Source organism: Salmo salar, chromosome 03 (assembly GCF_965601325.2).
Source record: "Salmo salar chromosome 03, fSalSal1, whole genome shotgun sequence".
Lineage (NCBI taxonomy): Eukaryota > Metazoa > Chordata > Actinopteri > Salmoniformes > Salmonidae > Salmo > Salmo salar.
This window is the reverse complement of record NC_138293.1, coordinates 97,959,136-97,985,437: the sequence shown is the minus strand read 5'-3', so window position 1 is coordinate 97,985,437 and position 26,302 is coordinate 97,959,136. Positions and strand designations below refer to the sequence as shown.

Below are 26,302 nucleotides of genomic sequence, written 5' to 3'. Positions count from 1 at the left end.
TTGATACACTGAGCTGTCTCTGTAGGGTATATTACTGTGTTGATACACTGAGCTGTCTCTGTTGGGTATATTACTGTGTTGATACACTGAGCTGCCTATGTAGGGTATATTACTGTGTTGATACACTGAGCTGTCTCTGTAGGTCATATTACTGTGTTGATACACTGAGCTGTCTCTGTAGGGTATATTACTGTGTTGATACACTGAGCTGTCTCTGTAGGGTATATTACTGTGTTGATACACTGAGCTGTCTCTGTAGGGTATATTACTGTGTTGATACACTGAGCTGCCTATGTAGGGTATATTACTGTGTTGATACACTGAGCTGTCTCTGTAAGGTATATTACTGTGTTGATACACTGAGCTGTCTCTGTAGGGTATATTACTGTGTTGGGTCGTGTGTTGATGCACTGAGCTGCCTCTGTAGGGTATATTACTGTGTTGATACACTGAGCTGTCTCTGTAGGGTATATTACTGTGTTGATACACTGAGCTGTCTCTGTAGGGTATATTACTGTGTTGATACACTGAGCTGTCTCTGTTGGGTATATTACTGTGTTGATACACTGAGCTGCCTATGTAGGGTATATTACTGTGTTGATACACTGAGCTGTCTCTGTAGGTCATATTACTGTGTTGATACACTGAGCTGTCTCTGTAGGGTATATTACTGTGTTGATACACTGAGCTGTCTCTGTAGGGTATATTACTGTGTTGATACACTGAGCTGTCTCTGTAGGGTATATTACTGTGTTGATACACTGAGCTGTCTCTGTAGGGTATATTACTGTGTTGATACACTGAGCTGTCTCTGTAGGTTATATTACTGTGTTGATACACTGAGCTGCCTCTGTAGGGTATATTACTGTGTTGATACACTGAGCTGCCTCTGTAGGGTATATTACTGTGTTGATACACTGAGCTGTCTCTGTAGGGTATATTACTGTGTTGATACACTGAGCTGTCTCTGTAGGGTATATTACTGTGTTGATACACTGAGCTGCCTATGTAGGGTATATTACTGTGTTGATACACTGAGCTGTCTCTGTAGGGTATATTACTGTGTTGATACACTGAGCTGTCTCTGTAGGGTATATTACTGTGTTGAGTCGTGTGTTGATACACTGAGCTGCCTATGTAGGGTATATTACTGTGTTGATACACTGAGCTGTCTCTGTAGGGTATATTACTGTGTTGATACACTGAGCTGCCTCTGTAGGGTATATTACTGTGTTGATACACTGAGCTGTCTCTGTAGGGTATATTACTGTGTTGATACACTGAGCTGTCTCTGTAGGGTATATTACTGTGTTGATACACTGAGCTGTCTCTGTATGGTATATTACTGTGTTGATACACTGAGCTGCCTATGTAGGGTATATTACTGTGTTGATACACTGAGCTGTCTCTGTAGGGTATATTACTGTGTTGATACACTGAGCTGCCTCTGTAGGGTATATTACTGTGTTGATACACTGAGCTGCCTCTGTAGGGTATATTACTGCGTTGATACACTGAGCTGTCTCTGTAGGGTATATTACTGTGTTGATACACTGAGCTGCCTCTGTAGGGTATATTACTGTGTTGATACACTGAGCTGCCTCTGTAGGGTATATTACTGTGTTGATACACTGAGCTGTCTCTGTAGGGTATATTACTGTGTTGATACACTGAGCTGTCTCTGTAGGGTATATTACTGTGTTGATACACTGAGCTGTCTCTGTAGGGTATATTACTGTGTTGATACACTGAGCTGCCTATGTAGGGTATATTACTGTGTTGATACACTGAGCTGTCTCTGTAGGGTATATTACTGTGTTGATACACTGAGCTGTCTCTGTAGGGTATATTACTGTGTTGAGTCGTGTGTTGATACACTGAGCTGCCTATGTAGGGTATATTACTGTGTTGATACACTGAGCTGTCTCTGTAAGGTATATTACTGTGTTGATACACTGAGCTGTCTCTGTAGGGTATATTACTGTGTTGGGTCGTGTGTTGATGCACTGAGCTGTCTCTGTAGGGTATATTACTGTGTTGGGTCGTGTGTTGATACACTGAGCTGCCTCTGTAGGGTATATTTCTGTGTTGATACACTGAGCTGTCTCTGTAGGGTATATTACTGTGTTGATACACTGAGCTGCCTCTGTAGGGTATATTACTGTGTTGATACACTGAGCTGCCTCTGTAGGGTATGTTACTGTGTTGATACACTGAGCTGCCTCTGTAGGGTATATTACTGTGTTGATACACTGAGCTGTCTCTGTAGGGTATATTACTGTGTTGATACACTGAGCTGCCTCTGTAGGGTATGTTACTGTGTTGATACACTGAGCTGCCTCTGTAGGGTATATTACTGTGTTGATGCACTGAGCTGCCTCTGTAGGGTATATTACTGTGTTGAGTCGTGTGTTGATACACTGAGCTGCCTCTGTAGGGTATATTACTGTGTTGATACACTGAGCTGTCTCTGTAGGGTATATTACTGTGTTGGATCGTGTGTTGATGCACTGAGCTGCCTCTGTAAGGTATATTACTGTGTTGATACACTGAGCTGTCTCTGTAGGGTATATTACTGTGTTGATACACTGAGCTGCCTCTGTAGGCTATATTACTGTGTTGATACACTGAGCTGCCTCTGTAGGGTATATTACTGTGTTGATACACTGAGCTGTCTCTGTAGGGTATATTACTGTGTTGATGCACTGAGCTGTCTCTGTAGGGTATATTACTGTGTTGATACACTGAGCTGTCTCTGTAGGGTATATTACTGTGTTGATACACTGAGCTGTCTCTGTAGGGTATATTACTGTGTTGATACACTGAGCTGCCTCTGTAGGGTATATTACTGTGTTGATACACTGAGCTGCCTCTGTAGGCTATATTACTGTGTTGATACACTGAGCTGCCTCTGTAGGGTATATTACTGTGTTGATACACTGAGCTGTCTCTGTAGGGTATATTACTGTGTTGATACACTGAGCTGCCTCTGTAGGGTATATTACTGTGTTGATACACTGAGCTGCCTCTGTAGGGTATATTACTGTGTTGATACACTGAGCTGTCTCTGTAGGGTATATTACTGTGTTGATACACTGAGCTGTCTCTGTAGGGTATATTACTGTGTTGATGCACTGAGCTGTCTCTGTAGGGTATATTACTGTGTTGATACACTGAGCTGTCTCTGTAGGGTATATTACTGTGTTGATGCACTGAGCTGTCTCTGTAGGGTATATTACTGTGTTGATACACTGAGCTGCCTATGTAGGGTATATTACTGTGTTGAGTCGTGTGTTGATACACTGAGCTGTCTCTGTAGGGTATATTACTGTGTTGAGTCGTGTGTTGATACACTGAGCTGCCTCTGTAGGGTATATTACTGTGTTGATACACTGAGCTGCCTCTGTAGGGTATATTACTGTGTTGATACACTGAGCTGCCTATGTAGGGTATATTACTGTGTTGATGCACTGAGCTGTCTCTGTAGGGTATATTACTGTGTTGATACACTGAGCTGTCTCTGTAGGGTATAATGGGAATACAACATCTATTTGCCAAATCCTGTGTACAGCCGACTACACTCCATACTAGTGGAATCTGGAAAGTAGACATCACACATAGGCCCTCTACATAGAGAGAAATGTTAGGTCTACTCATCTTGGCATCTGGGACGGAAATGTAAAAAACACAAGAAAAACATTGGATGTGTTAGCCTAACAGCTGGAGCCATCATAACCTGGAGATTGGATTACATCTGAGATTTACTGTATGTGACCTTCAGTAGACAGACAGACACAGAGAGAGACACAGACAGACATATAGATAGGTACAGGCAGACAGACACAGAGAGATATACAGAGATTTACATACCCCAGACAGTTTATTAGGTACACCACGCCGTTCATGAAAATGGATCGCTCCTACAGACAGTGAGTCACGTGGCCGTGGCCGTGCTGTATAAAGCAGGCAGACAGTGAGTCACGTGGCCGTGCTGTATAAAGCAGGCAGACAGGTATCAAGGCATTCAGTTACTGTTCTATTGAAAGTTAGAATGGGCGAAACCAGTAACCTAAGTGACTTAGTATCTCAGAAACGTCTGCCCTCCTGGGCTTTCACGCACGACAGTGTCTAGGGTTTATCCAGAATGGAGCGACAAACACAAAACATCCAGTCAGCGGCAGACCTGTTGGAGAAAACAGCTCGTTGATGAGAGAAGACGAAGAAGAACGGCAAGAACGGTGCAAGCTGACAGGCGGAGCCACAAACAGACCAATAGCGGCCCAGTACAACAGTGGTGTGTAGAACGGCATCTCAGAATGCACAACTCGTCAGTCCTTGTCACGGATTGGCTATTACAGCAGACGACCACACCGGGTTCCACTCCCATCAGCTACAAACAGGAAGAAGCAGCTCCAGTGCACATTTGAGGAGTAGGAAAACATCGCCTGGTCCGACGAATCCCGGTTCAGGATCTGGCATAAGCAGCATGAGTTCATGGACATTTCAGTTGAATACATTCAGTTGTGCAACTGACTATGTATCCCCCCTTTCCCTTTCCATCCTGCCTGGTACAGGCTGGTGGTGGTGGTGGTGGTGGTGGTGTAATGGTGGTGGTGGTGGTGTAATGGTGGTGGTGACGGTGGTGACGGTGGTGGTGGTGGTGGTGGTGGTGGTGGTGGTGCTGGTGGTGGTGGTGCTGGTGGTGGTGGTGGTGGTGGTGTAATGGTGGTGGTGACAGTGGTGGTGGTGGTGGTGGTGGTGGTGCTGGTGGGGCTGGTGGTGGTGGTGGTATGGTGGTGGTGGTGGTGGTGGTGGTGGTGGTGGTGGTATGGTGGTGGTGGTGGTGGTGGGGATGGTGGTGCTGGTGGTGGTGGTGGTGGTGGTGTAATGGTGTGGGGAATGTTTTTCCTGGCACACGTTAGGTCCCTTGATACCAACTGAGAAACAAACATTTCCGACACCTTGTAGAATCCATTCCCCGAAGGATTCAGGCTGTTCTGGAGGCACAGCGGTGTCAAGTTGTCTGGATGTCCTTTGGGTGGTGGACCATTCTTGATACACACAGGAAACTGTTGAGCGTGAAGAACACAGCAGCGTTGCAGTTTTTGACACAAACCAGTGCACCTGGCACCTACTACCCTACCCCGTTCAAAGGTTTTTTATTTATTTCACCTTTATTTAACCAGGTAGGCTAGTTGAGAACAAGATCTCATTTGCAACTGCGACCTGGCCAAGATAAAGCATAGCAATTCGACACATACAACAATACAGAGAACAAAAGAAAACAAAAAGTCTATATTCAGTGAGTGCAAATGATGTAAGATAAGGGAGTTAAGGCAATAAATAGGCCATGGTGGTGAAGTAATTACAATATAGCAATTAAACACTGGAATGGTAGATGTGCAGAAGATGAATGTACAAGTAGAGATACTGGGGTGCAAAGGAGCAAGATAAATAAATAAATACAGTATGGGGATGAGGTAGGTAGGTAGATGGGCTGTTTGCAGATGGGCTATGTCTGAATGGCACACATACACAATCCATGTCCAATTGTCTCAAGGCTTAAAAATCTATATTTAACCTGTCTCCTCCCGTTCATCTACACTCTCAGGAAAAAAGATGCTACCTAGAACCTTAAAGGGTTCTTCAACTGTATCCATAGGAGAACCCTTTGAAGAACCCTTTTTGGTTGCAGGTAGAACCCTTTCTACCTGGAACCAAAAAGGGTTCTCTTTTGGGGACAGCCGTAGAACCCTTTCTACCTGGAACCAAAAAGGGTTCTCTTTTGGGGACAGCCATAGAACCCTTTCTACCTGGAACCAAAAAGGGTTCTCTTTTGGGGACAGCCGTAGAACCCTTTCTACCTGGAACCAAAAAGGGTTCTCTTTTGGGGACAGCCGTAGAACCCTTTTGGAACCCTTTTTTCTGAATGAAGTGGATTTAACAAGTGACATCAATAAGGGATCATAGACTGACCAGGTGAAAGCTATGTCATGAAAAGAGCAGGTGTTCTTAATGTTTTGTACACTCGGTGTAGATAGATAGATATGTATTTATCTAGTCTCAGGAAGGAAAGATACAGAGCATTGATCAGAAAAGCAGGGAACTGTAATATAGTGATATCCTGCTGAGACAGACAGAGACAGGTAGTTTACAGGCTGCACCTCAGCTGTCTGTCTTCCTGCCCTGCCTGCCTGCCTGCCTGTCTGTCTGTATGCCTGTCAGTATGCCTGTCTACCTGTCTGTCTGCCTGTCTGCCTGCCCGTCTTCCTGTCCTGCCTGTCTGTCAGTCTGTATGCCTGTATGTCTACCTGTCTGTCTTCCTGCCCTGCCTGTATATATGCCTTTCAGTCTGCCTGCCTGTCTCCTGCCCTGCCTTTTTATGTTTGTATGCCTGTCAGTCTGGCTGTCTTCCTGCCCTTCCCGTCTGTCTGTATGCCTATCTGTCTGCCTACATGACCTGCCTGTCTTCCTGCCCTGCCTGTCTATATGCCTGTCAGTCTGCCTGCCTGTCTTTCTGCCCTGCCTGTCTGCCTACCTTCCCTGCCTGTCTTCCTGTCCTGCCTGTCTGTCTGCCTACCTACCCTGTCTGTCTGTCTACCTACCTGCCCTGCCTGTATGCCTGTCTGTCTGCCTGTATGCATGTCTGTCTGCCTACCTACCCTGCCTGTCTGTTATAAGGATATTGTAACGGTTAAATAAGCTTCCACATGATACTAAAATATGTCATTTCAATGTTTTGTATTGATGTTGGTTGGTTGAATGTAAGCTTCACAATTTTATAAAGATGTATCGGCAAAACTGTACAGTGACAAACGAAACAGCAGACACCAATAGTTTTCCAAATCTATAATTGTTTTATTTCTAATTCATTATAGAGAAATGATTCATGTGAAATGAATGAGTGCATTGATAAAGAAGCCTAATGTTAACCTGGCAAATGTAACCTCACGTATGCAGACACACGATCTCAGGTAAAACAGTAATAATATCCATTAGGTCTGTCTGACTCGCCATAGCCATGATGATAGACCGAGCGATGTCTGAATACCCAGGAGGAACATGCCGACCTGTGGTTGGCGAGCGTACAGATGTGTTGACGTCAATGACAACGTATCTTTCTATTTAAACCATGTCAACTAAATGATCCTATCAGACAGGTTTGATATTACACCAAATCGTATAATCCACCAGAAAATAAATCCAACGGTCACCTCGAGATCACATTCGGTTCTGGCTGGCAACCTGTTTGTCTCAGTGCCACATCAACGTTGGCGATTAATACATTTATAATAAACTAACGTACACGCATACGGCCTAATAATGTTGTGATGTTCATATTTCAAAACATTTGCACAGACAGGAGCTTCTTTGGATCAAATATCCTCCAAATTCTCATTCATCATCATAAGCAACCGTGGATCTCGTCAACCGACAGATGGAGACTTACCTCATCTCTGTCACCCTGCCCGAACTGGAGCCCCAAATCCACAAAATGCTCGACCCGAATGTAACCGTCAGCATCCTCATCACACACGTCGAATACCTCCTTGAGCTTTTTCAGGAACCCTAGAAGCTGTTCTTGATCGGGGAAGACGTTTCCTTCCATCTTAGAGTTCGGTTTGTCAGATAATGTCGTTATTGAACGGACTTTGTTTGAATTCGTTCTGTAGTCGCCATCATTCCGGTTGCTGTTCTCCGCTGGTACCGTTGCTGACTGGCTCGGTTGGTGCTGTGACATCAGCAGCATCCCGCTACGGAATGGGAAGGACCACTGATCGACGCGCGGTGGGTAGAGACGATAAATGGCTACGATTCACGATCATGAAGAGAGAAAAAAAAAACATCGACCGACGTAAACATCTACCCATGAGCGTGTTTTTAAAGTGTCATGTCAGGTGTTTTTATTTTAGGATATTGAGAAAGATACAAGGTGATGTTATTGTGACACCATCTAGCTCCTTGATTGTTTTCCAACCATAAGACTATTGAATAGAAAATTGGAAGTTAATCATTACTGTAAATCAATGTGAAATGGTGATATTTAAAAGTAAAAACAGAACTAAATATGACACGTTCTCCAATCGACAATGTATGTATTTTCCTTGTACACGCCCCAGCTCCATGGTTACCCTGAATAGCTACTTACATTCCATTAAATTGTCCTGACCTCTTGTGTGGATGCTATTCTTAACTACCGGAACTATAGCATAGTTTAAGAAACCCCACATATCCGGTCATAGGATATCAAACTTTATTATCTTACAAACAAGTTAAAAAAAAAAAAAAATCGAGATGGGACATTCACAGTTATATCAATGTGTAAAAAGAAAAAAGAAAAGAAAATAGAGACCAAAGATTAAATAACATATTTGATGGTACTTATGCAATCTACCCTGCACCCTCCCTTCCACAATACAACATTAGGTTTGTCAACCTACCCTGCACCCTCCCTTCCACAATACAACATTAGGTTTGTCAACCTACCCTGTACCCTCCCTTCCACAATACAACATTAGGTTTGTCAACCTACCCTGTACCCTCCCTTCCACAATACAACATTAGGTTTGTCAACCTACCCTGTACCCTCCCTTCCACAATACAACATTAGGTTTGTCAACCTACCCTGTACCCTCCCTTCCACAATACATTAGGTTTGTCAACCTACCCTGTACCCTCCCTTCCACAATACAACATTAGAAGGTTTGAGTGAGTCATTAAAATGGTGCTCATCACACCCAGAACTAATCAATAGCTTTAATCCAGACTTTGATTAGCTGAATCCACGGTTCTGGTCAATTTCATTTTAACTCTTGTCTACTGAGGAAATAAACTGAAACTCAAAACCATTGAATTGAACAAATCTTCATAAAAAACATCCTGAATTAGTTCATATCTGAAAATTGACTTGAAGAGGAATTGACCAGATTTTTTGTTGTTGTTGTGCTGGAACAAAATCCTGCCCTCAGGCTGAATCCCCCAGTGTAGGGAGGAGCAGGGTAATATAAAAAGGGGTAAGGCTGGGATAAGGTGTTTGGTAAGGTAAAATAGATACCAGTATACAGCTCTTCATCAGACTGTAAACTCAACCACATGGTGACATTAAGGCTGGTTTCCCAGACCCAGATTAAGGCTCTACTCCTGAACTAAAAATAATCATGCTCAATGGAACATCTGCAGCTTCATCTGGGTCCAGGGTAAACCATCTATGGGGCTGTCAGAACAAGCCCCAGTCCATCCTCCCAACCAGAAACGGACTGGCCATGGGGCAGATCTGGCAAATGCCAGATTTGGGCTGGTCCATCTTAAGCCGAGTCTAAATTGGGGTTGTGTGCCGAATTATTATAATTTGACCAATACTGGGGAAGTCAATGGGGGGGAATGGGCTAGTGTTTCAGAAATGCCTGGGCCAAGTCGACCAAGAACGTCCATCTTGTTCCTCAGCTCAATTTCCCAACAACTAGCCTGGGTTCCAGCAGCGAGTCCCAACGTTCAGTCACCTGCAGAGAGAGAGAGCGAGAGAGACACTGAAAAAGGATTCTATTAAATTCTATGGGAGTGACATCACAAACACATCACCATGGTGACCGGAAAACCACAACATTCCGAATTCTGCACATACAGCTGTTTTATTGGAAAATATTTAACCCCCATTATGCCGGGTTTAAAGTCCCCCAACGGTTTTCTCTTTCAACTACACGATTATAAGGGACAATCATTGGACAATGAACAGCTTCCCTCAACATGTGGGTGATGGGGTTAAAATGCAGTCAAGGACAATAGAGAGGGGGTTAGCTCATCCAAACAGTGTCACACAGACAGTACAGAGTGAGAAGAGGCCTGCTTAGTGAAGAGAGGGTGGTCAATGGAACCAGAACAACATTCAAAGGTTAAGCCCCCCAGAGTGTTACACCAGACCCTGGCATACAGTCTGATAATACAGTATGTAGAAATTAAGTCTAAATTATGATGAATTGTGCTGCAGGATTACTGCATGTAGGCAGGGTCTCTGAAATAACGCTGCACAGTAACAGTATTTTAGGTCTTACCCTGGAGCCACGGGACACGGCGTACTCCACACTCTCTGATCCGTCAGCGTTCTGATACACCAGGTCAAACTTCCCCGGCTCCACCGGGGCTGAGAGAGAGAGAGAGAGAGAGAGACAGACAGACATGTTAGGGTGGTCCATCTTGGTAAAGTCCAGCAATGACAGGTAGTGCCAGGTGCCTTCAGATGGCTGAGGGAAACATCGTCTGAGTCCCAATTCTCCATCTTTCTCCCAAAGTGTGCACTGGAACACTTCTAATCATGGATTTAACAATGGAAGCTCACTCCAGCCAATCATTACGTTAATCCAATGACAGGAAGTTGTGCCAGTGCACTCTTTGGGAGAAGGGTGGAGAATCGCCATGCAACCAGTTATATCCTTCATTTCCCCCCCATTCATTTCAACTGTTAAGTGAGGGATCTTCATCCTACCTTGATAAGCAGAGAGCAGTTCTAGCTCAATCTGTTTGGTGCTGTGGTCAAAATGAATGATTTTCCCCTCCTGATAGACAAACAGTGAGAAGAACATTACCCAAATGAAACAGATCAGATTTTTTAAATATGTAGCATATAAACATTTCTTACCACATGTATTTAGTCCTAGTTCAGGACATAACTTCAGAAAAAAAAAAGTGTTGTCCACATACAGTTAGAGAAAACACTTCTTAACCGTGTTCAGACAGCTCTTCCTCCTCCTCAAGTTATACCAGACACCGAGGAGAGAGAAAACACTTCCTAACCGTGTTCAGACAGCTCTTCCTCCTCCTCAAGTTATACCAGACACCGAGGAGAGAGAAAACACTTCCTAACCGTGTTCAGACAGCTCTTCCTCCTCCTCAAGTTATACCAGACACCGAGGAGAGAGAAAACACTTCCTAACCGTGTTCAGACAGCTCTTCCTCCTCCTCAAGTTATACCAGACACCGAGGAGAGAGAAAACACTTCCTAACCGTGTTCAGACAGCTCCTCCTCCTCCTCAAGTTATACCAGACACCGAGGAGAGAGAAAACACTTCCTAACCGTGTTCAGACAGCTCTTCCTCCTCCTCCTCAAGTTATACCAGACACCGAGGAGAGAGAAAACACTTCCTAACCGTGTTCAGACAGCTCTTCCTCCTCCTCCTCAAGTTATACCAGACACCGAGGAGAGAGAAAACACTTCCTAACCGTGTTCAGACAGCTCTTCCTCCTCCTCCTCAAGTTATACCAGACACCGAGGAGAGAGAAAACACTTCCTAACCGTGTTCAGACAGCTCTTCCTCCTCCTCAAGTTATACCAGACACCGAGGAGAGAGAAAACACTTCCTAACCGTGTTCAGACAGCTCTTCCTCCTCCTCAAGTTATACCAGACACCGAGGAGAGAGAAAACACTTCCTAACCGTGTTCAGACAGCTCTTCCTCCTCCTCAAGTTATACCAGACACCGAGGAGAGAGAAAACAGTGAGTCTTTCAACTATTTTTACTTACCTTATACTCAGACACCTCTGGTGTGTAGTTCTCTGTCAGCTCCAGCAGCTGTGAACACACACACAGGACAGAGTGATAATGAGTTACATGGAGGCCTTAGCAACACACACCTCTACAGTCATCTCTCACTGTTCTTCTATTTTCATTAGAGGTTTTAGTCACATGGAAAATGGAGGGACTATGTGAACCCTTTGAAATTACCTGGATTTCTGTATAAATTGGTCATAGAATTTGATCTGATCTTCATCTAAGTCACAACAATAGACAAACACACTGTGCTTAAACTAATAACATACAAATGATTGTACTTTTGTCTATATTGAATACATCATTTAAACATTCACAATGTAGGTTGGAAAAAAGTATGTGAACCCCTTGGCTAATGACTTCTCCAAAAGCTAATTAGAGTCAGCTAACGTGGAGTCCAATCAATGAGACAAGATTGGAGATGTTGGTTAGAGCTGCCCTGCTCTTTAAAAAACACTCACAAAATTTGATTTTGCTATTCACAAGAAGCATTGCCTGATGTGACCCATGCCTCAAACAAAAGAGATCTCAGAAGACCTAAGAATTATTGACTTGCAAAAGCTGGAAAGGGTTACAAAGTATCTCTAAAAATATCTCTAAAAGCCTTGATGTTCATCAGTTCACAGTAAGACAAATTGTCTATAAAATGGAGAAAGTTCAGCACTGATGCTACTCTCCCTAGGAGTGGCCATCCTGCAAAGATGACTAAGACCACAGAGCAGAATGCTCAATGAGGTTAAGAAGTATCCTAGAGTGTCAGCTAAAGACTTACAGAAATCTCTGGAACATGCTAACATCTCTGACGAGTCTGCAATACGTAAAACACTAAACAAGAATGGTGTTCATGGGAGGACACCACGGAAAAAGCCAATGCTGCACGTCTGAAGTTCGCAAAAAAGCATCTGGATGTTCCACAGCGCTAGCAGCAAAATATTCTGTGGACAGATGAAACTACAGTTGAGTTGTTTGGAAGGAACAGACAACACTGTGTGGAGAAAAAAGGCACAGCACACCAACATCAAAACCTCATCCCAACTAAAGCATACTAGAGGGAGCATCATGGTTTGGAGCGGCTTTGCTGCTTCAGGACCTGGACTGCTTGCTATCATCGGCAGAAAAATGAATTCCCAAATTTATCAAGACATTTTGCAGGAGAATGTAAGGCTCTGTCCGCCAATTGAAGTTCAACAGAAGTTGGGTGATGAAACAGGACAACGACCCAAAACACAGAAGTAAATCTACAACAGAATGGCTTCAACAGAAGAAAATACACCTTCTGGAGTGGCCCAGTCAGTCCTGACCTCAACCCAATGGAGATGCTGTGGCATGACCTCAAGAGAGCAGTTCCCACCAGACATCCCAAGAATATTGCTGAACTGAAGCAGTTTTGTAAAGGGGAATGGTCCAAAATTCCTCCTGACCATTGTGCAGGTCTGATCCGCAACTACAGAAAACGTTTGGTTGAGGTTATTGCTGACAAAGGAGTGTCAAACAGTAAATCCAAGACTTCATACTTTTTCAACCCACATTTACATGGTGGGTTACAGCTAAGAGTTTCCTGACCACATGACCTGAGCAGGAAAACCTCCAGTGTCTGAATGGAGTGACCCTATACACTAACTATGGTATTCTTTCTACTAGTACACTAAGGTCCTTCCATTTGAACCACTGGGAAACAGTGGCAAGTGTTGCTGAGTGGACCACCCTGGCTAAATAAAGACATGAAATGAGTGAAGGTAAACGCATTGCTTCCATTTGAACCCAGTGTATCAGACTGAGCTGTGTGGTGAGTACAGAACTGTTCCACCAGCAGCAGGCCTATAAGCGGCGGGTTACCTCGGCGGTCTGTAAGCGGCGGGTCTATAAGCGGCGGGTTACCTCGGCGGTCTGTAAGCGGCGGGTTACCTCGGCGGTCTGTAAGCGGCGGGTTACCTCGGCGGTCTGTAAGCAGTGGGTTACCTTGAAGGCGATCTTCTGTCCGTCCTGAGGGGGAGCAGCTAGGAGGGGCATCTCACTGTAGTCCCTCTTGGGGACACTCTCTGATGGGTTCTACAACACACACACACACACACACACACCTATAAATGTCATACCTCCCACATCCTCAATCCAGCAGCAACAGAAGTAGGTTACAGAATGACACAGGGTTGGTGTCATGTCCATTTCAATTCAGCAAGTAAACTGAAATTCCAATTCTGTGCTTTTCAATGAGAAAAAAAATGCAATCTAAATGACTTGAATTGACCAACCCTGGAATACTGTGTAGCAGTCTGTTGACTTACCTGGAACACCACAGAGCTGTTAATCAGGGAGTCCTTCTGGTACGATGGTGGCTGCTGATGAGTCTGCTGTTCACCTTCATAGTTGAAATAAAACCCTGCATTATCTCCTCTCCCTCCTCTACCCCCACCACGAGGACCCCTGTCCCACTCCCCTCTACCTCCACCACGAGGACCCCTGTCCCACTCCCCTCTACCTCCACCACGAGGACCCCTGTCCCACTCCCCTCTACCTCCACCACGAGGACCCCTGTCCCACTCCCCTCTACCTCCACCACGAGGACCCCTGTCCCACTCCCCTCTACCTCCACCACGAGGACCCCTGTCCCACTCCCCTCTACCTCCCCAACCCTGGCCTCCATCCCTTCTACCCCTAACCCCTCTACCCCCACCTCTCTCCGCACCCCTAGGGCTTCCCCTGCCTCGGCCTCTCCAGGTGGGTTCTGCTGCCATAGCAGGGACTATTCCCATCCCCAGGCCCGGTTGTTTGATAACCAGCTGGATCTCCTCCTCACTACTACTACTACTACTACTACTTGAGCCTGGGCTCTCAGGTCTCCTCTGGGCCTTCTGCACTGCAGAAGAGCCTGGCCCTGGAGCATTAGCTCTCTGGCCAGGGGATACAGAGGTCCTGGGACCTGAGGAAGGAAGGCTGGGCCTGGAGGGGGTGGTTTTGTCCCTAGGACCAGCTCCGGAGCCTGTGGGTATGGTGGTAGGAGGAGTGGCAGCAGGCTTGGATAGAGGAGTCTGGTTTTTAACGGGAGGTTGGCCTGTGGTGGCTTTGCTAGAGGCATCGTCACCCGATGAGTCTGAGGAGTCTGAATCAGATGATGAGGGAGGGGGGCGTGGTTTCTTATTGGGGGCTGGGGGTTTAACTACAGGGGTGGCTTTAGATGTGACAGGGGGTGTAGAGCTAGCAGAGTATGATTTGGGGGGTAGTTTCTGCATGGGGGTTTTACTGGGGGCCTCCTCCTCACTACTGCTTTCACTGGAATCAGAAGAGTCGTCCGTTTCCCCATTCGGGGTCTTTGCTGTGGCTTTACCGTTAACAGATACTGCTGTGGCCGCTGGAGCCTTCTTGGTGTTTTTGTCTGATTTGACTACAGTGGGAGAGGGTCCTGTGGACGAGGTGGGAGAGGGTCCTGTGGACGAGGTGGGAGAGGGTCCTGTGGACGAGGTGGGAGAGGGTCCTGTGGACGAGGCAGTGGTTTTGGTCTCCACCTTCTTATCCTTCTTTTTCTTCTTCTGTTTCTTCTTGTCTTCTTTCCTCTTCTCTTCAACTGCAGCCTGGTAGGAATCTGCCTCCTCACCCTCCTCGTTCTTTCTCTTCTTCTTTTTCTTCCACTCTTCACTCACTCGGTTCTGTGTGGGCTCCTCCTTCTCGGCATCTCTCCTCCTCTTCTTGGACTGACTTCCATTCGAAAGGGTTAGGGTGTCCACCTTCACTCTGTCAATCAACACAACACGGAGGGTTGGAACGGTAGATATTCTCAAAGTAGGGGTGGTGTGTGTGAAAACATATTTGCCTAGACTAACACCAGGCTTTGAGTGCAATCCCTCTATTGTTTTGTTGCAAGCCCGTGTAGCTAGCTAGCTAGCTAGCTAGCCTGTATAACCAACCCAAATAAATAGAATTAACCAACCACGTGGGTAAGATCACGGACTGAAATCCTAATGAAAGTTGCAGCGCCATTAGCTCTTGTCCGAGGCGCCAGCGCAGGTCTAGAGCTAAGCGTGGATCAGACTGGATAAAAACATGTCTGGCTAGGCGGGGGTTTGTAACGCACCTGATGCTGTCGTTGTCTCGGACTACGTAGATGCTCTCTGTATGCGGCAGGTAGCAGTCTTCAATGAACAGACTCAAAATGCTCCTGCGACTGAAGTCGAACTTTTCCCTGATTACGCTGGCTATGTCTGCTACCACCCGGCATTTGTTCAGATCAACGAGCACCCAGCACATGCGACAGTCGGATACCGAGGGCGGCGGGTAATCAAAATACAATCGCACCCGTATCACATTGGTATTGGAGGCTGCCATTGTTGCTGTGTGGAAGGACATCTAGCTCACACGCCGTTTAGAAACTAGTTTCCTGTCTTTTGAAGAGTTGACTCGTTCAGTTACTGCCACCTGTTGGTATGGAAGGGAATTAGCCAGCTAAATATTTCATTAAACTCTCCCTCATACCGGAAGCACTAGCCGGTTCCCACTAGGTAACACAGCCACAAAGTCAAGTATACACTAAAATCTAGCCAGTAGCCGGTTCCCACTAGGTAACACAGCCACAAAGTCAAGTATACTCTAAAATCTAGCCAGTAGCCGGTTCCCACTAGGTAACACAGCCACAAAGTCAAGTATACTCTAAAATCTAGCCAGTAGCCGGTTCCCACTAGGTAACACAGCCACAAAGTCAAGTATACTCTAAAATCTAGCCAGTAGCCGGTTCCCACTAGGTAACACAGCCACAAAGTCAAGTATACACTAAAATCTTTGGTAGCGGTAGTTGAAAACATAAAAAAACAAGTCCGGTAAAGAGGCAGTCTTTTTCAAAACGTAAAAGCCTTAACAGAAGATCAATGCATGTTTTATTAACAAATAGCCTAACACTTGATTAGCTGAACCTAGTAGTAGGCAACAGTAGGAACCATTTTGGTCAACAAAAAGTTCTCATTAAGGACAGATCTACATACATTTAAAACGTCACACATAGCTGGTGGGGTAGTGCATGTCAGTGTTGTGTGTAAGTTGACTATAGAATGTAAGAATAATGCTTTAATAAAAACATAAATCAGATGTAATAACAGGCAGCCTAGGATAAACACATCGCTTGAAAAACTCAGTAACTCCTCCAACACCTGATTTTATCACTTCACGTTTTTCCACATTGAGGAACCATCTCCATTCAACTCCAAAATTCCATTAAACTTTTCTAGACTCTCTTCAGCGGACAGAGACCGCAAAGAAACCTGTAAATTGTAGTGTAGATACATGTTTCACGAGCTGTGGTGCTTTCATAACTGTGCAACGCCATGCTTGTTGTGATAAACCAGAGGTTTTTTTGGCGCTTTCAAGACAACTGGGAACTCAACACACACAAAAGAGGACACAAAATGTCAGTGATCTTCAGTTGGGAAAGTCAGAGCCCTAGCAAGATGCCCGAGTTTCCAACTTTGAATTCGGAGTTGGATGACCTTTCAAACTATTTTCCCCAGTCTGAGCTCGTATTCCCGCCCCCCTTCCCAAGTTGTCTTGAATGCACCGAAGTCTGAGAATTCTGAGTTCCCAGTTGTTTTGAATGCAGCATTTCTACCGTCCTTATTGTGCGCTAGCTCCCTACGTCATCACTACGAGCACCATTTGATTCTCCAGATACTCTGCATGTCCACGTTCTGATACACCAAGCACAGAGAGGGTCTGATCGAAAAGCTAAGTGCCTACCCAGCCGAGCTCAGCGAGGAGAACGAGAGAGAGCAGGGTTGTACACCAAAGTTACACATGTACGTATTGAATTCGGCTATTCCAAAATGCTGACAAATATTGACATATAAATCGATTGCAAATTACACGACCCTCCCCTGGACTAAATACAAGAAAATACTAAACCCTCCCCCTGACTGAAATTGAGAAAGCATGACATTTTCATCCAGGTAACAATTGCTTAAATGTCGACCGCTACCTAACTAACTAGTTGCATTCTTATATATTTGTAAAAAATCTGGTTATTCGACCAACTGTAATGTGAAGCTGCTGTTTTCCTTCCTCCTATTGGATCGTTACAAAACTTGACTTCCCCATTTCAAAACAAACCCTCTGACTGGAAGCACTGAGTAGCCGAATGTTTCATACGGCTTAAATATGCGATTCCCTTTCTTGCCAATAGGCGACAGCAGAGTATACTCAATCTTTGGTAGTAGTAGTTGTAAACATCAAGAGAGGGTAAAGTGGCAGTATTTTCAACCAAGCATTTTCATGATGTACATCAGTGGTTCCCAACCTTTTGGTTACTGTACCACCAAGTACATTTTACTCTGCCCAGAGTACCCCCTCATGCCATCACTATGGCCTCAGTCTTCTCAAGTACCCCCTGTGGATAGGCCAATTAACCCCCTACCGGGGGATCCAGTACCACTGGTTAGGAAACACTGATATACATAAGACATGGAAACCTTCACAGAAGATGTATCAAGACATGTTTTATTAACAAACAGCGTTACAACTGATTTAAACAGAGTTTACAACAAAGTACAAGCAATTTTGGTCAACTAAAAATTCCTCCTTAAAATCTACCAACAATTATAAACTGGGTGGTTCCAGCCCTGAATGCTGATTGGCTGACAGCCGTGGTATATCAGACCGTATACCACAGGTATGACAAAACATGTGTTTTTACTGCTCTAATTACTTTAGTAACCAGTTTATAATAGCTATAAGGCACCTCAGGTGTTTGTGGTATATGGCCAATATCCCACGGCTAAGGTCTGTATCCAGGCACTCCGCACTGCGTCACGTGAAAGAACAGCCCTTAGCCGTGATATATTGGCCATATACCACAGCCCCTCGGGCCTTGTTGCTTCAACATAACATTGTGTGTGTGTATATATATATATATATATATATATCAGAGCTACATAAAGAAACTACCTAGTCTGTAAAGATGTAGGATTGCTTCAAGTTATGTTTAGTTGATTGCTAACATGAACTGAGCATCAACAACATTCCAAAGTAATCTAATAAGTTTTTGGACAACCCTTGCACCACACTCCCGTTGTTCAGACAGGAGTGTATTGATTAGTGTACACTGAGCAAAACATTTTGCAATGAAAACAAGAGTTTCTATTGGACAAATTCAGGTAATTCCCACCCGTTTCGTATTCTTCTGTTTGGTTCTGTTGGGTTTCTAGTGAATAAACCCCACGGCAGCTACATGTGAACCATCTGACGGTGACATACTGTTAGCCACAGCAATCAGTAGTTTACTGGTGGTACTGAGACAGTGGGTTTGACTGTCCTTTGAGTATCGTACAAAGTTGTAATGAAGTCCATATACTGATATTTTGTTGATGGGTGTTCATAGAATTCCACACATCCTCTGTCCATGTCCACAACCACCCTGATTCTCCGAGGTCTGTCTCTTACTTGCACTTTTTGACCAGTACCCTGTACTACAGAAGAGATGAGTCTGTAGATTCCATCCCCCCTCCCCTCCCGGCTCCTTCAGCCCCCACCCAACCTCTATTGTCCATTGTCCCCACGTCCACATCCCAACGGTGTTCCACTGAGTGATATGCCTCTGAGCCCAGGACACAGCTGATGGGAAGAAACCTATTTCTGTTGTCAGGACTCTGAGGTTCCACAATGTTTTCAGGAATTTTCCACACTTGTCAAGTCCTCAGACACGACACAATCTGAGTGGGCAGTGTTGAGGTCCAGAACCACAGGAGCAGAGGAGAAATAGAGACATTCTGAAGTAGAACCTTTGATTCTGATACAGTAGTTCCCTTATTTCATTGAAATTGTAAACCTACATATTGCACAGTATAATCACACATTGATACTCACTATAGGTCACAATAGCCTTCATCTTCTCCCACACTCTGAAGTGCAGGTTGCCCAGGGGTTTGGCCACGTCGACCAGCCATCCCGAGACCCGGTCTTGTTCAGGTACAGCAATGTGTCGGTCTCTGGAAGAACATTCAGGAGTCAGGGCTGCTTTGGGGCTGGGTTCAGAACAACAGAGGAGAGAGGGAAATAAGGGGGAAGAGAGATACAGAGAGAGATGGTTCACTTACCTTGTTTTTGCTGTGGCTTTACATTTCTGCAGGTCAAATGAGAGAATCAAAATCAATCAATACCTATCAGTCAATCAATCAAACCCACAGATCATGTGAACTTGGAGAGAGCAGTCTGGAGTCTTGACTTGAAGGAACGAGATGTCAACTCATCCCAGCTCCTGCTCTAGGGTTTGACCATCGGGTTCTAGGTCACCTCCCTGACCAAGGCCCTTCTCCCCCGATAGCTCAGTTTGGCCGGGCGGCCAGCTCAAGGATGAGTCTTGGTGGTTCCAAACTTCTTCCATTTAAGAATGATGGAGGCCACTGTGTTCTTGGGGACCTTCAATGCTGCAGACATTTTTTGGTACCCTTCTCCAGATCTGTGCCTCGACACAATCCTCTCTTGGAGCTCTATGTACAATTCCTTCTACCTCATTGCTTAGTTTTTGCTCTGACATGCAATGCCAACTGTGGGACCTTATATAGACAGGTGTCTGCCTTTCCAAATCATGTCCAATTAATTGAATTTACCACAGGTGGACTCGAATCAAGTTGTATAAACATATCAAGGATGATCAATGGAAACAGGATGCAACTGAGCTCAATTTCGAGTCTCATAGCAAAGGGTCTGAATACTTATGTAAATAAGCAATTTCTGTTTTTTAATTTTAATACATTTGCTAAAATTTTTAAAAACATGTTTTCGCTTTGTCGTTATGGGGTATTGTGTGTAGATTGATGAGGAAAATGTTTTATTTAATACATTTTAGAATACTGCTGTAACATAACAACATTTGGAAAAGGTCAAGGGTTCTGAATACTTTCCGAATGCACTGTGTGTTGTTTGTCAGACCACCAAAAACACGACTGCTACCCCATTGAGGAATCTACCCAAGAGTACAAGTAGCCAGGACAAACATATATTTTCACGATTTCACTATAATCTAAATCAATTAATCACGTTTTGGGACGCATTCAGTCGTTTTTACCTCATAATGAAATATAAAGCTGTGAAAACGACCCAACATGTTTCTGATTTCTGTTTGGCTTGGATGCATATTTTATCTGGTTGAAATACTATCAGCTTTTATGATGCTGACAAAGATAGCACCTCTACAGATGGTATCTAACTGCGCATTCAGATTCTCTCAAGATGCTGAGATTAATAAATAATATCTCCACTCCTGTTTCCAAAGCCATTTTTTGCCGACATTTGGTGTATAATTTCACTGAAAAAAATCTTAATTCAGCAGTTAAGGATATGTGAGAGGTTATAGGCCTACAGTCAGTGTCCAGATTTCCGGTTCCATTTAACCCATTTGAAAATCTCCCTTGACGTGCCATAGGCCTATTTGAAGTCCTGGCTTGGACTGTCGAATTTGTATAGTGCCTCACAATCATCACACATGGCATAGCCGGCACTGCTATCATTGTCTTTTACCACTTCACCAAATATTTCTCAAACATTAATTTCCTGTCCCTCCCTTCTCTTTATTTTCAACTCTCCATTTCGCAGCCTTTCTCTTATTGAATTAAACTCCGACATTGTCCTTTTTCACCTCCATGGATCAATGTGAACTTTTTCTGCCAATTCCAAAAAGCATTTGGGGATAGGCATGTAGACTATTTGGCCTTAAAGCTGCTACGCACTAATGCCAGAGAGACTAAAATAAATACATAAACTACTTTTTATTTAGCATATAGATATAAATTGCCCAATAATTATATATTTAAGGATTTGTTTTGTTTTTTCTTTATTCAACCCGACCTTCATCAACACATTTTCAGGAGGAACTGGCGACTGTCCTAACCATTGGGACTGTGGGTTACGAGTCAACCTAAGCACAATTTAATCAAGCGCTTTAGACCTGAGTGTCCATAGCAGTGTTGCCAACTAATTTTCAGGGGAAGTTGCTAGAGGCAGGTCGATTTGTTGCTAAATGACGTTGTGATATCATTGCGTGATGATGTCATTACGTAATAATGTAAAACTGCGTCATTACGTAGAATACACAATAACGTTACTCAAATTTACTGGCCATCTCGGCGAAAAATATGATTTGATATTTGTTAGTTTAGATTTGTTTGTTTATTATCATATATTTTTATTTGTAATATAAACACAACAGATTTTATATGATCACGGCTTTATTTTTAAACACAACACATTGAATTATTGATCAATTACAAGTTATTGAACAATTACATTTTATTTATTTTCTTTTTAACTAGTAAACCTACACATTGTGAACAATTATAGTTTTAAGCAGTGTATCGGTAGTTAGTTAACATGCTACCTAACTGATCAACAATTATAGGTACAAGCTAATAAGGTATATATGCTATCTTATTGAACAAGCAACTTAACTCAAATAATGATGTATGCGCTAGGCATCTCTCTCCAGCTCTCTCCAGGTTGTTGTGCTGCTTGGCTGGCTAGCTGCTCAAAGGTTTCCTCCAGATATTGCCACTGTTCTCGCTCACACTGCAGTGCACACTGCCACCATCAGCAGTGTGTCTCCGCCAGTTCCAGAAAGTCCACTCCTTGCATACGTACTGTAAATATGATGAATCATAGATTGGCAAGGAAATCCTCTTCATCTTCACTGTCCAACTGCATTGTCACAGAGCTGGAACCAGCAGTAGAGGATGGATTGGCCTTTAAGCTGTATGCTGCTGTGGTGCCAAACTGCTGCTGAACTTCACTTGGTAGTTTATGCTGGTAACAGGTATCACCAGCCAGCTTCAGTCCATACCGCACCAGGATAATGGAGTTGAGAGTGTGCAGTGACATTCTATTTCTTAACTTTGACTTGACCACACTCATTTCGCTGAACAGCCGTTCAACCTCCGCATTTGAGTGTGGCAAGGAGAGGGCAGCAAGTGCAGCTTTGCACAGTTCTTCAAATGGATTTGACCCGGAAGAGTCTGTGTAGTTATTGACTTCACTCTAAAACTCGACTGTATTTTCAGTTGTCCCACCTAAACAGATGGATGTTTTTCCATTGGGAACATTTTTATAAATTGTTTGGGGCTGGTACCCCAGTAGCTCAGCTACTTTAATCATTTCAGTAGTGCCTTTATTATGCTTTAGCGTTTCCTTAACACTGAACAAGGCCATGTTTCACAAGGCTTCTAGGTTGTCTGGGATCCTTGCTTGCAGCTCCTTGCTAAAAGCAACAATGTAGTTGATGCACTGTCTCCGAATGACCTTTTTGTCCTCTGGCGCAAGACTGAGTTGGTACACAGTGCTCTCTTCAGGGTATTGGCACTGATAATGCATCCGTGATGACTGGGGTGCACAAGATTTTAAAGGAAGAATGTGCACAATGTTTTTTGATGTCATACATTTTTGCAAGCATATCTGATTTGCAGTATGCACAGTATACCTGACAATCATCCCCAATTACTGGCTTCAGCCACCCTTTAAATTCAGGTACAGACTCCCACTCTTTTCTGTACTTCTGGCTGTACAATTTTGATTGAGACATGTTGATTAATGTTGTAAGTTCTGTTCAAGATCAAACATTTGTGACCAACTATATCCATTGGGTTTGTCTTGTAGAACTCATACTACTGCTGTTGCAGTCAGCCAACAATGATTTGCAATTTACTGAAGTTGCTGCTGGCCTGCTGCTGCCTGTGCACGAGCTGAGCACCTGCTGCTGACTTCACTCACAATGCACTTTTGCAGCCAGGCACGTGTGTTGTGACTGAGTGTGTGACAGAGAAAATCGGTTTTGTGTCATTTAGAGGGAAAATGTGTGCATTTTAGCATTTGAGTCACTTTTCAAAAGTTGCTAAAAGTTCCAAATACATTTTTAAAAGTAGCTAAATTTGTTGCTAGGTGCTGTTTGAAAAAAAGGTTGCCAGGGTACTCTGAAAAGTTGCTAAATCTAGCAACAACATTGCTAAGTTGGCATCACTGGTCCATAGTGTCTGTGTAACAGTCTTGATGTTTGACATCCCTAGTACAAGGTACAATAGCATAAAGACATTCACTGTCTGTACCATAACATAGACAGGTCTACATTTCATTATACTGTCAGTTCAGTGTGGCTAGATAATGTTAAACAATCTCTCTCTCCACTGACATAAGTATTTATATTTTCAGGAGGAACTGGTGACTACCCTGAATAGGCTATGGAGGAAGCTGGGGACCTGTCTTAATACACAACAAGACTTAGAAGAAACTGCAGGGCGTATTAAGGTACCCTTCCTGACCCCAAGCCCTGGTCAGTATTCCTCATGGTTCTAGTGAGATGTGTTTTCTATCTAAAAAAAAACATGTTTAACTAGGCAAGTCAGTTAAGATCAAATTCTTATTTACAATGACAGCCTAGGAACAGTAGGTTAACTTCCTTGTTTAGGTGCAGAACAACAGCTAGGGGATTCGATCTAGCAACCTTTCGATTACTGACCCAACGCTCTAACCACTAGGCTACCTGCCACCCCTATGTAACTTACATAATAATTATGTAGCTTTATTATGGCAACTAAGTCAGTAACAGTTTTCTCCCGTCTCCAGAGCCAGACCCAGCACACTGAACAGCAGATAATAGGTGAGTTTGAGCAGCGTCATCAGTTCCTGAGAGAGGATGAGGCAGCCAGGATCGCTGCCTTGAAGAACGAGGTTGAGTAGAAGATGAAGCCGATTCAAGATAAGATAGAGTCGATGGATAGAGACACAGACTCTCACTGATGGGATCCAAACCCTAGAGCATTAGCTGGGACGATCATTCCTTCAGGCCAGGAGTCAAGACTGCTCACTCTAAGACTGCTCAAGACTGCTCACTCTAAGACTGTTCAAGACTGCTCACTCTAAGACTACTCACTCTAAGACTGCTCAAGACTGCTCACTCTAAGACTGCTCAAGACTGCTCACTCTAAGACTGCTCAAGGCTGCTCACTCTAAGACTGCTCAAGACTGCTCACTCTAAGACTGCTCAAGACTGCTCACTCTAAGACTGCTCACTCTAAGACTGCTCAAGATTGCTCACTCTAAGACTGCTCAAGGCTGCTCACTCTAAGACTGCTCAAGATTGCTCACTCTAAGACTGCTCAAGGCTGCTCACTCTAAGACTGCTCAAGATTGCTCACTCTAAGACTGCTCAAGGCTGCTCACTCTAAGACTGCTCAAGATTGCTCACTCTAAGACTGCTCAAGATTGCTCACTCTAAGACTGCTCAAGGCTGCTCACTCTAAGACTGCTCAAGATTGCTCACTCTAAGACTGCTCAAGACTGCTCACTCTAAGACTGCTCACTCTAAGACTGCTCAAGGCTGCTCACTCTAAGACTGCTCAAGACTGCTCATTCTAAGACTGCTCAAGACTGCTCACTCTAAGACTGCTCACTCTAAGACTGCTCAAGACTGCTCATTCTAAGACTGCTCACTCTAAGACTGCTCAAGGCTGCTCACTCTAAGACTGCTCAAGGCTGCTCACTCTAAGACTGCTCACTCTAAGACTGCTCAAGACTGCTCACTCTAAGACTGCTCAAGACTGCTCACTCTAAGACTGCTCAAGGCTGCACACTCTAAGACTGCTCAAGACTGCTCACTCTAAGACTGCTCAAGACTGCTCACTCTAAGACTGCTCAAGGCTGCTCACTCTAAGACTGCTCAAGACTGCTCACTCTAAGACTGCTCAAGACTGCTCACTCTAAGACTGCTCAAGACTGCTCACTCTAAGACTGCTCAAGACTGCTCACTCTAAGACTGCTCACTCTAAGACTGCTCAAGGCTGCTCACTCTAAGACTGCTCAAGACTGCTCACTCTAAGACTGCTCAAGACTGCTCACTCTAAGACTGCTCAAGGCTGCTCACTCTAAGACTGCTCAAGACTGCTCACTCTAAGACTGCTCAAGGCTGCTCACTCTAAGACTGCTCAAGATTGCTCACTCTAAGACTGCTCACTCTAAGACTGCTCAAGGCTGCTCACTCTAAGACTGCTCAAGATTGCTCACTCTAAGACTGCTCAAGATTGCTCACTCTAAGACTGCTCAAGACTGCTCACTCTAAGACTGCTCAAGACTGCTCACTCTAAGACTGCTCACTCTAAGACTGCTCAAGGCTGCTCACTCTAAGACTGCTCAAGACTGCTCACTCTAAGACTGCTCAAGGCTGCTCACTCTAAGACTGCTCAAGACTGCTCACTCTAAGACTGCTCAAGGCTGCTCACTCTAAGACTGCTCAAGATTGCTCACTCTAAGACTGCTCACTCTAAGACTGCTCAAGGCTGCTCACTCTAAGACTGCTCAAGATTGCTCACTCTAAGACTGCTCAAGATTGCTCACTCTAAGACTGCTCAAGACTGCTCACTCTAAGACTGCTCAAGACTGCTCACTCTAAGACTGCTCACTCTAAGACTGCTCAAGGCTGCTCACTCTAAGACTGCTCAAGACTGCTCACTCTAAGACTGCTCAAGACTGCTCACTCTAAGACTGCTCAAGGCTGCTCACTCTAAGACTGCTCACTCTAAGACTGCTCAAGGCTGCTCACTCTAAGACTGCTCACTCTAAGACTGCTCAAGACTGCTCATTCTAAGACTGCTCACTCTAAGACTGCTCAAGGCTGCTCACTCTAAGACTGCTCAAGGCTGCTCACTCTAAGACTGCTCAAGGCTGCTCACTCTAAGACTGCTCAAGACTGCTCACTCTAAGACTGCTCAAGGCTGCTCACTCTAAGACTGCTCAAGACTGCTCACTCTAAGA

General features: G+C 44.4%; 2 protein-coding genes across 3 annotated transcripts in view; both read right to left on the bottom strand.

The window, feature by feature from the left end:
* LOC123724056 (rab11 family-interacting protein 4A) overlaps nucleotides 1-7,783 on the bottom strand; it is a 117,332-nt gene extending 109,549 nt beyond the window's left edge. The window contains exon 1 of one of the 2 annotated variants that reach the window (XR_014391739.1): nucleotides 7,451-7,783. Coding sequence is in view for 1 of the 2 variants with exons in the window: in XM_045715863.2 (XP_045571819.1) it covers nucleotides 7,451-7,750 (300 nt within the window). In the remaining variant the exon portion in view is untranslated. The remainder of the gene's footprint in view (nucleotides 1-7,450) is intronic. The other variant, XM_045715863.2, reaches the window with a different exon arrangement.
* Nucleotides 7,784-8,240: 457 nt separating this feature from the next.
* On the bottom strand, nucleotides 8,241-16,142 carry coil (coilin p80). Its single transcript, XM_014194505.3, has 7 exons — nucleotides 15,609-16,142; nucleotides 13,825-15,268; nucleotides 13,502-13,591; nucleotides 11,516-11,563; nucleotides 10,481-10,550; nucleotides 10,050-10,138; nucleotides 8,241-9,500 (listed from the first exon to the last, which is right to left on the bottom strand). The coding sequence occupies exons 1-7, from the start codon at nucleotides 15,878-15,880 to the stop codon at nucleotides 9,441-9,443; spliced, it is 2,073 nt and encodes a 690-aa protein (XP_014049980.3). The 5' UTR covers nucleotides 15,881-16,142; the 3' UTR covers nucleotides 8,241-9,440.
* Nucleotides 16,143-26,302: the final 10,160 nt, after the last annotated feature.